Here is a 10463-nt window from a genome sequence, read left to right on the forward strand (position 1 = left end):
AAAGACCTGGTCACCTCCGTGGACCAGCCTGGACCTCGGGACAACTAAAGACCTGGTCACCTCCGTGGACCAGCCTGGACCTCGGGACAACTAAAGACCTGGTCACCTCCGTGGACCAGCCTGGACCTCGGGACAACTAAAAGCAATCATTACATCTAAGGGATCTGAAGGACACATCTGGCATCTCAGCTGCTGGACAGCTCATAACAAGCTAAGATGTGTCCAGTGTTTTAGGATAAACACAAACTGTGTCCCATTGACACATCACGAGTCTGACGCCCCCCCACCCCCACTCCCACCCCCACACACACACCCCAAGTATTGAAGCACATGAAGCATTCGAACTCTCTGACTGCAGGTTCTGATAAATGTGCTGTGTGTACTGACTGTCTGACAGTGATGGAAAACTCACCACTTAATTTTGGGTCGGTTTTCCTGCGGCTTCTGTTTTTGCCTCTCAGCCTGGAGAAGGTCCTCCTCAGCAGAGGTTCAGCCATGCTGCGCCTCCTCCTCCTCCTGGGGAAGAGGCAGTGATCCAGCAGGAGAACTAGGAGTCAACACTGTTCTTTCATGCTCCTCAGGAGAGCTTTCCCCTTGGCCATGACTCCTGTTCTCCTCCTTCACTGGGAGAGCTGTTCGACAGGAAATGAATTCTTCACATTCTTTCCCACATTGCCCCCAGCTCCTCCTTCCGCTCCCCACCCTCTGCAGAGGGAGTGAAGGCTTATGGGAACTGTAGTTATTTGAACTTTTCTGATCATGGATTTAGATATAATTTGAAGCAAAAAGAAGGTTCACCGTCTTTCAGTTCCAGGGTTTTACGTATCAGGACATAAGCACAACAATCAAGGCCTCATGTATGAAGGGTATGAATGCACAAAAAACATGATGTATGCCTTTTCTTGAAAAGCATTAATAATAAATCACTTGTGGAAATGTATGCAGTGTAGTTAAATCAATACACTTGTGTAAAGTTTGAAATGCCTCATCCTCAGAATCTCTAACTCACATTCTGTGGACTTCATCTTCTTTCTGTGTGCAGACATTATTAATCCTGCAGAGAACCATGTGTGTGCAGGGTATATTTGTATATTTAAAAGGAGGCGTGTCACAGAGGTATCTGGCATGCTCAAGTTGATCAGGATGTGCATTCATGCAAATGCACCTTCAATGGACACTAGGCATTTAATTTAAACACATTTTCTCTTTAAAGTGCTCCAACATGATTTCAGTTGTGAACTGCTTTCTTTGTGAACACATGAACTGAATAAAGTGACCATCACCTGTCGGCTCACCTGTCATCACTTCAGAGGATACTCAGAGAAGGATTTCGTTAGCCTGTCAGACAAAAATCAGGGTTATTTTAATCAAAATATCTTAGACACTTTCAGTCAAATATTTTATTTTAAAATTAGTCTACAGTACAAATGCCGCCTCTGATTGGTCAGCTTGGAGTAGAAATTTATTTCAGCACAAAATAGTTTTACATTCAGTCAAATAAAAAGTAAAAATATAAAATAATTTCCTGATAAAAATAGAAATGTAGAAACAGGAAGATATTTTGTAAACAGCATTTCTGGCTTTAATTAAAGGTAATCCCTTTACTCGTTAATGCCTCATTAACTGTTTCAGTGCTTTAAAAAGACTCAGCTGCATGGCAAACACAAACTGGATTTCTTTTACACCACAGAAGAAGAATTTTACTGTTTGGAGATTTTAGTTATAAATAATCCTGAGAGCCCCAAGTCAAGGAATATCCATATGGTAAACTGTGTAATAGCCCTTTTTAAACTGCAATATGAGACCGTGAACATGTCATGAGGAGGTCAGAGGTCAGACCAGAGTTAATGTAAAATCTGTCACACCTGACAGAAACAGGTGAGCCAGTCAGATGTCAGGTGGGCGTGGTATGTTGTAAAAACTCCATTTTAGAGTTCAGAGAAACAAAGATTCAAAGAAAGTTTTACAAACTCCCCGCTACAGCAGAAAGGCTCCTGATTGGTTCTTTCAGTGGCAGACATGTAATTGGACGGTTCCTGATGTTGACATGACGATAGGGAGGATCATGGTCACTCTTCCTGTTCCTGCTGTTGCGTTCAGTGACCCATGATGTGGCTGATGTGACCCTGAAATCAAAGATTCAATTTAGAAACTCAAAATACTCTACACACCCAGCCAATCAGAGAGTCCCACCAACAACCAATCAGGGAGCGCAATCAACAAACACCCAATTAGTGCCAGTAACAAACAGCCAGAGAGCAGCCTGCAGGGGGCGCTCCTCTGCCTGTTGCTGCTGTCAGCCAGGTGTTTACCAGCAGATAATACCCTTTAGAACCCCACGAACTATCCCTTTAAAATTAAGATGTCTGATGTTAGAGCATACATATGAGGCGGTGGGGCTTCCCCTAACTAATGAGGTGGCTGCGTTTTTATCTCTGTATAAAATACCAGCAGTCAAAGCAGCATCACCCTGTAGAAGCTTACCGGTTCTCCTCCGAGGCACCGGGGGCAGTACATCTGTGGACGTCTCGGCCACACCGCACAAACCTGAACACAGAAAACCCACATTACCATGGCAACAGCAGCATCACATGATGTCCACATAAAATAAACCTGAAAGCATCGATCATCTATTCAGGGAAACATTTCAGAACTGAAGTTCTGATCCGGAACATGAAGATGGAGCCACTCTTTTCAGCAGCAACAGTGGTGACTCCTTTAACAATCCGGGCCAGGTGGTACCAAACATTCATAATGAATACAGTGTAAGACCCAACCAGGACCACAAACACTGGTCACTGAGCTGGAGAAACACTGGAATGACCAGCCATAGTACGTGCTCATGAGGGGAAAATTTGCACCGCCATCTTGCTAGGTGCTACGTTGGCGTCCTTAGATACTACCAGAATGGCAGCAGACCATCAATATCAGATGATTCCCTGTTAGTATCAAAAACACTTGGCCTGTATTACTAAACTCAAATGTTGAAAATACAGGTGTGTGATTCAGTCTGTCTGCCAATCACAAGATGGGAAAACAGTTTGCAGCATCCAAACTGGATGTCTAACATATTCCTGATCACCTCAGCCCCGCAGAGTCATGGAAAGGAACCTGTTTTTCAGTCAGTTTTTATATCGTCAGTTTCAGTTTCCCAAACCAAGACAAGGAAACAGGCAGATATCAGCAGTGACAGGTCTGCTGGAGAAATGACAGACAACATCCAGGGATTCCCCCAGCATATTATCGCTGAGCCTGCCGCCAGGCTAAGCTCTGCTTGTGTATTATAAATACATCATTTTTTATACACGTTTTTTTTTTGCCCGCACCCCCAAAACCGCTGCCTTTATCTACCTCACCGTGCGAAGGTGCGCGCACCAACAGTGATGCAATCATGCTGTCCCCGCCCCTGCACGAAGGTCCTGCGCTGTGTCGCGTCGTGCACCTTTTGTAACTTGGCGGAGAAAACTCCACCGACGTAAGCACAGAGTATAATCGCTCAGGTCTGTGCACCGTTCGCGGAGCCACGCGCGACTCTAATGAGCCCAGCTACCGGAGTTAGCAGGTCGCTGGAGCCGCAGCAATAAACACTGAACGAGCGGCTTTAACCAAAAATGGTTAGTTGAGCCAAAATACAGCGGGTGGCTTTACAAGACCGAATATGGTCAGCATGTGTTGTGCTTCGTGAAAATATTAATATAACACGTGGTAATTTATCCTTGTTTAACAGTAAAATTATGCTATTAAATTCAGCATTAGATATGTTTTGTGTAGTGATCCAACATGCAGCCTGTGCCACAGAAAGCACAGTACAGTACAGCATCTGTCTGTTGTTATTCATTGGCCTGGAAGTGAGTTGTGCTTTGTTTGCACTTTTTCATTTATGTTAATTGAATTTATTTGTAAATGTGACTTAAATTAGGATTCAAATTAGGTGCAAACAATTTGTATTTATTTTAGTTGTATTTTTGTTTTAAAAAATATTTCAAAAGTGCCTTTTTGTAAAACTGTAGTTGTGTAAATATTTGGCACAAATATCTTACGATATCACATAATTAATAGCCATATTTTAAACTTTCTGTCAACTTTAATCCACGGCCACCTACCACCAGGCTTAGCTTCTTTTCTGTGGGAAACCCTGCAACATCTAAAAGGACGATTTTACTGATGCAGCCTCTGATCCCACAGACTGAGGGTTGAAGAAACTTTACTGACTGTTGTCATGACAACCAGCACTGACCTGCTGTTCTTGAAGCTGATTGGTTAGAGGGACAAACTGGGATGTTTCCATTGGATACTCAGGAACGTGGAGCTCTGCCTCTAAACACATCCGCTTCTGAAAGTAAACATCATCATCATCATCCTCGGTGAACCTTGGCTGTTTACCTGACTGTTTTTGTTATTAATTTATATATTTATCAGGTTAAATCAATAACAAAAACACATTTGCTGCCATCATTTCTCTCTACCAGAAGAATTTCAGTTTATTCTGCATGAATTTTAAACTGTTTTCAGCTTTAAATTGACACTGATGATCAAAAGTGATCAAAAACAAAATCCGGGAGGAAGAAAATCATCATTTCACTCTGAATAAAATTACATTTTGCATCATTCTGCAGATGGAGGATAACACAGGGACGTTTACAAACCATTTTGGTCAATCAATGGAAATTAGTCGGCGAAAATCTGTCTGAAAGAGAGATTTTTACTTTTGAACCCCTGAAATACTTCTTTAGTGTAAACATATATTTGTTTATCCTAATTTATCTTTCCATGTATGGTTCTGTACAACATATCGATGTTCCTATTTTAGTGCTAAGAACTGGTTTTCAAACATTTTAAAATAAATGTCATATAAAAGTTAAAATAATTTGAAAAATGTTTCTCTCCTCTTTCTGAAGTTGAAATCATGTGACTGATTCCACAGTTTGCTGCAGTTTTTACTAAAAGTATTTTTACATGATGAAAATTTAGCCTTTTTTGTTATAAATACATAAATAATGTGCTTCAGTTAATTTATAATTTATACTTTCATTCGCATGTCTTTGTTTACATTGGAAATTATAGTTTACTACAAAATACAAAGTTAATTATTAAAAATAAAATTAACTAAAATAAAATGATTGATTTTGATTTTTGGAGAAAAATTATTCATTTAAATTAATCAAAAACTGGTTGATAAATACACCAAAGTAAAAACAGCTCATAGTCCAGTTTGAAATCTGTAAAACAGAACTCTTGTTCTGTATCAAAGACGGCACAGTTCTCATACTGAAAGTTGGTGTACAAACAAAATAATGTCTCTGCGCACCTTTCCTTCATCCAACGAACGAGCTGAGCGCACGAGACATGCCTCCGTTTAAATACACAAACAGATATAAATATGTCCTGCATGTGGGATTCTCCTCACTGCCTGATCAAAAACTGAGGATTTTCATGTAATGTGAGTCAGACGCTCCTAAATCAGGTGGTGGATCATAAAAACAGATTTGTCCCCCTGTCCTCTGGTGTTTACACCATGCCATGTGTGAAGCTGTGGTTGTCAGAGCAGAGCACACCTGCAGAAGGAACAGAAAGGTGCAATGGTCACACACCACCTGTCATCCACTGCTGTTAGATTTTCTGCACCAGTTACACACTATTACTGTCAATGAGTGAAGAGAACCAGGGGTGCAGATCTGAGGCTGAGGCATTTCCAACTTTAAGAACATCCTTACTGTAAACTCAGGGCCTTGGCACAACTTAGAGGCTTATTTATGAAAGAGTTGCTGTTTTAAAACGGGTCGCTGTGCATCGATGGAGCGTTTCAGCCACGGTGTGGGGGAATATGAAACATCTGGGCATCATAAGGATGAGGCCGTCCCATACGGCTGGGACGACACCCGACCTGTCAGCCAGATCTCTCTGAAAGGCTGAACTGGGTTGAATACTTTGTAGTTTGATACCGTAGACTGAAAAAGGTTGCTTACGTCCGCACATTCTCCCAGCAGGTCAGAAGGGTGTGTATATTTACACGGTTGTTGTGATACATCCCGGCGTGTGGGGAACATGGTGCACGCATCTTTTTCAGCGTACGCACCGTTCATACATGAGACTCTGAGTAACAGATCTGACTGGTTACCTAGTTAACAGAGTAAACTAGTTACCTGGCTGACAGATCAGTTTTGCTGGAGTACTCCGTAACGGTGAAGGGTTACTCTGGCTGACCTGAACCAATCAGTTTACTGGTTAGACACTCTTATATAAAGACAAACTAGTAAGCTCCAAACCAGTTACACTCAGACTGTGACACAGCAAAGACAGACTGCTCTATTTATAACACACGAGACAGGTATCTCACCGGTCTGCAGCTTAGTGGCTCCGCCCCCTCCTCCAGGCTCCTCCTCTTCAGCAGGTTAGTTCCCTGCATGCTAACTTTAGCCTGTTAGCTTCCTTCAGTTATCCGCCTAAACAGAACAAAGTGACGTGATTAAACGAGCAGCTTCATGTTTAATTCCCTGCTAACCACTAACTAACTAGTAACTTACAAGTAAGTAACCAGTAACTAACCAGCTCTCCTCTCACAGCAGCACCTGTTGTTGACGGCCGACCTTCTGCTAATCGGTAACTTCAAGTTTACAGGAAACAGTTCAGCACTTCCGGTATGAGACTGACCTGCTCCTTCACAATAAAAGCATCGGAGGGTCGTTTGTAAATTCATTTATCAGAGATTATTGATCAGTGTTTGTTGATCAGACATTATCAAAAATAGGTACATAAAGAAATGAAAAAGTTTATGGAAATACATTTAAACTTGAAAAAATATTAAACTTTTCGGCCACTCAAATCAGTTTTACACTGAGTTCTAATGTCACATTACGTTTTAATAGAATCAAATAGAACATCTCTTTATTTATCCATCAGTAGAGATTTTCACAGATAAATGTTCTCCACCTCTATCAACTTCCTGCAAATGTTCTTCTCTTCCCTCATTCTCAGCTTCTTGTTTTTTTTTTAATCTTCTGTCCTGTTTAATTTCCTCCGTGTTGTTAAGCTTGTTGTTCTCCTGTATCTCTGCATGTTTTCTTAATTATCAGTAATAATAAATAAACTACAAGATAAAGCATAAAATGTGTTAAAGTAAAAGAAAGAAAGAAAGAAGTACATTTATACTTTTATTAAGATGCCACATTAATTGGACAGGAAGTTGTATTTCTGTCAGCTGTTGTGTCCCAATTCATCACGTGGTTAACCTTTTCCAATTTTGCCTCTGTTTCAAATTATTTGACTTCAAAATGGCCCCAGCCAGTCAAAGTGAGCACAAGCTCTCATGAGGTTTGGATGCAAAACACATGAAGTACTTAATTTAAATGTTTTATTATTTCTGTGGGACTGATGTGGAAACTGACACCACATCCGGTCAGACTGACAAACAACTGGCTGTAAATAAATATTATAGATAGATAGATAGATAGATAGATAGATAGATAGATAGATAGATAGATAGATAGATAGATAGATAGATAGATAGATAGATAGATAGATAGATAGATACCACAGAAGAAGAAACTGTGCGGTCCATTGAAGTCATTGGTGTGGTCATTTTGCGGCTGCGGTAACAGGCAGTGAACAGCAGGGGGTGGTAGAGCCTCACCTATAATGTTGTCGTTTTTTCAGCTGCTCTCTTCTTCAGGGGTGGCCACGGGGAGCAACGTTTGAAAGATTTGGAAACTGTTTTACATCAGATGCCATTCCTGCCCCAACCCGGACTCAAACTTGCAGCCTCAGGATTACAGAGCTTCACGTCTAACAGTACATTTAAACATTCACAGCAAGATTCTATTGTTATTCTACTCTGATTATGCTGTGATACCACAGTCAGTCCACTGTGATCCTACTTTGATTCTATTCTGATTCTACTGTGATTCTGCCAGTGAGCAGCCAACTCAGGTCTAGAGGCCAGATCGAATCATGACAAGTTTCCCCTAATCTACCGGTTAATTATCTTTGAGTTTCCATGAAACCAGGGGTAACTTACTCTGAGTTTTCACTATACCCTGTTTCTGGAATACCCACAGGGATTTTTCTGGGTGTAGAAAATACTTGCTGTTCTTGCTGAGTTCTGAATGGATAAAAAAAATCTTTACCTGTAAAACTGTGGAATGTCTTAAAAAAGAGATCAGTGAACATAGAACTAATTTAAGAAACACACAGAGGCGTTCTATTTACAAGGACAGGAAAAGGACTGGACTGGGAATCTGAGGTCATGGTTCTCAACCAGAAAAAGGTGGACTGCTCTCACTGGGTGATGTGAGTCTTTGCTTAAAGTGGAGGAGTTCAAGTATCCGGGTCTTGTTCCTGAGTGACAGTAGAAGAAACAGCAGATGGACCAACAAATCAGAACCTCATCTACAGTAATGAGCTAAAGCTCTGGTCTGTGTCCATAAAGAGAGAGCTGAGCTGAAAGATAAAGCTCTGGATTTACTGGTCTAAGTTCCAACTCTCACCTATGGTCACGAGGTTTGGATCAGGACTGAAAGAACCAGATTGTGGATCCAAGCAGCTGAACTGATTTTCCTCTGTAGGGAGGCCGGGCTCAGCCTTAGAGAGAAGGTGAGGCGCTCCATCACTTGGGGGGAAGTTCAAGATTAGGATGTCTCCTGGACACCCTCCACTGGAGGTTTTCCAGACATGTCCCACTGGGAGAAGACCCTGGGGACCCAGAACACTCTGCAGGAAGTTTATATATCCTCTCTGGCCTGGGAACACCTTGGAATCTCTCAGGAGGTGCTAGAGAGTGTTGCAGGAGAGAGGGAAGTCTGAGTTTCTCTCCTCTCTTTTCTGACCGGACCAGGGATGAGAAAAAGATGGATGGTAGACAGATGGCTAATTAAAGACGGACAGAGTTATGGACAAACCAACGAACAGACAGGACAAACAGACGGATGCTGGTCTCTCCTGAGGCTCGGTTAAACAAGTGGAAGCTGTTTGAGCAAACGGAGCGAAAGAACAAGCAGAGGAAAAGGAGGGATGATGATGTTGATGATGAAGGTCAGCAGAGTGCTAAATGCTGTTTTAGGTCCAGTTCTGGTCCCTCAGGCCCCCCATCCCCTCACACACCTGCAGTCTCCACAGCTCTGTCTGACTAGTTTCTCATTATTTTCATGTTGGAGGATGCTGAGCGGAAAATCTTCATCCCCAAGGCCCCAGAACATTCATCTGCTGCTCCTCCTCTTCCTCTTTTTTCTGCTCTTCCTACTTAGTTTTGAATATTTCACAAACCATCAGACCACAGTGGTTCTTCCTGGTTCACCCTGGGCCCTGATCCTTTTTAGTTGGCTCTGGTCTTTCCTGAAGAGGGGGGTTGATCCATGTTGGCTTTTTGTGATTTTTTCTGATCCTCCGGTTGTTATTGTTGCTGGTTCTGGGTTAGTGTTAGCTCTGTTTTTATTATCCCTGTGTGTCCACATGGACATTCAGTCATTGGTTTATTTTTATTCAACATTTATTTTTATTCTAAATTAATCTGTAGCATAATTTAATCTTTGTATTCTTCTGCAGTTATCAGATTCTCTGTGCTTGGCTTCATGTCTCAGGACATGATGTTTCCTAGTTAAAGAAAAGGTTTTAAATGAATAAATCCAACAAATAAAACTCAGAGTTGTACACGAGAGGTCAGAGGTCAATTTTACCCAGGAGGGATTAAATCCTAACACTGATCCAGCTGAAGTAAACCCTGAACCACCAAGTGATTCTGGATGTGGACCTGGATTCTAATGGTGAGCTACAGCTGAACCCAGTTTTAACCTGAGCGAGAGATCGAGTCCTGCAACTAATCCCCTTACGTCTGAGAACACACACAGAGACTGATGTCCTCACAACCTAAGGAAAAGATGTCCTCGTACACTTGGCTCAGCTTCATTATTTGGTTCCCACGGCAACAGGCAGATCTTTATCAACCTTAAAGACTTTTCTTGAGTTACTGACAGTTGACATCCCATGTGTACAAATCAAGTTTTGCTTTGAATGATCTCAGGTGAATATTTAACTGAAAGTCATTTCTTTCACGAAACAAACATCTTCCTGGCCTGATGTGATCTTTGCTCTGTCCAATCACAGACCGTCTGTCAGGAAGCACAGCAGTGTCCCGATGTAACCAAAACTCCTGCACACACATTCTTCAACCAACAGAAGCTGCAGTATAATCCCCTCAGAGTGTGAAAGAGATGTCATCATCAATCATTTTCTGTAGCTCCTTTTTTCTTGCTGTTGTTGTTTCATTTCTTTTCACATTTACTTTGTTTTGTACAGCCCTTTGGTCAGCTGTTATGTTGTTTTTAAGTGCTTTAGAAATAAAAGTGGTATGTACGGGTATGGTAACGGTCACCAAATCTCATCACTGGTTGAGAGATGTATTCACATGGCAGGGTAAGGCCAGCTTCAGTCTGCTCCTGGTCATTAGTAGACCTGGAGTAAAAGGATGTTTG

At 41.7% G+C, this 10463-nt stretch overlaps 1 protein-coding gene across 6 annotated transcripts in view; it reads right to left on the minus strand.

Annotated features, from left to right (window-relative positions):
* LOC108249666 (rho GTPase-activating protein SYDE1) overlaps positions 1 to 6697 on the minus strand; it is a 21724-nt gene extending 15027 nt beyond the window's left edge. For 3 of the 6 annotated variants that reach the window (XM_017439201.3, XM_017439197.3, XM_037980862.1), the window contains exons 1-6: positions 6547 to 6697; positions 6338 to 6443; positions 4238 to 4333; positions 2485 to 2547; positions 1296 to 2126; positions 413 to 632 (exon numbers count right to left, since the gene is read on the minus strand). In XM_017439201.3, coding sequence (XP_017294690.1) covers positions 413 to 497 — 85 coding nt within the window. In that variant the 5' untranslated portion in view covers positions 498 to 632; positions 1296 to 2126; positions 2485 to 2547; ... (1 more) ...; positions 6338 to 6443; positions 6547 to 6697. Of the gene's footprint in view, positions 1 to 412; positions 633 to 1295; positions 2127 to 2484; positions 2548 to 4237; positions 4334 to 6337; positions 6444 to 6524 lie in introns of all 6 variants that reach the window. The other 3 variants (XM_017439198.3, XM_037980860.1, XM_037980861.1) reach the window with 3 other exon arrangements.
* Positions 6698 to 10463: the final 3766 nt, after the last annotated feature.

The sequence above is a fragment of the Kryptolebias marmoratus genome, linkage group LG17 (genome assembly GCF_001649575.2).
Source record: "Kryptolebias marmoratus isolate JLee-2015 linkage group LG17, ASM164957v2, whole genome shotgun sequence".
Taxonomy (NCBI): domain Eukaryota; kingdom Metazoa; phylum Chordata; class Actinopteri; order Cyprinodontiformes; family Rivulidae; genus Kryptolebias; species Kryptolebias marmoratus.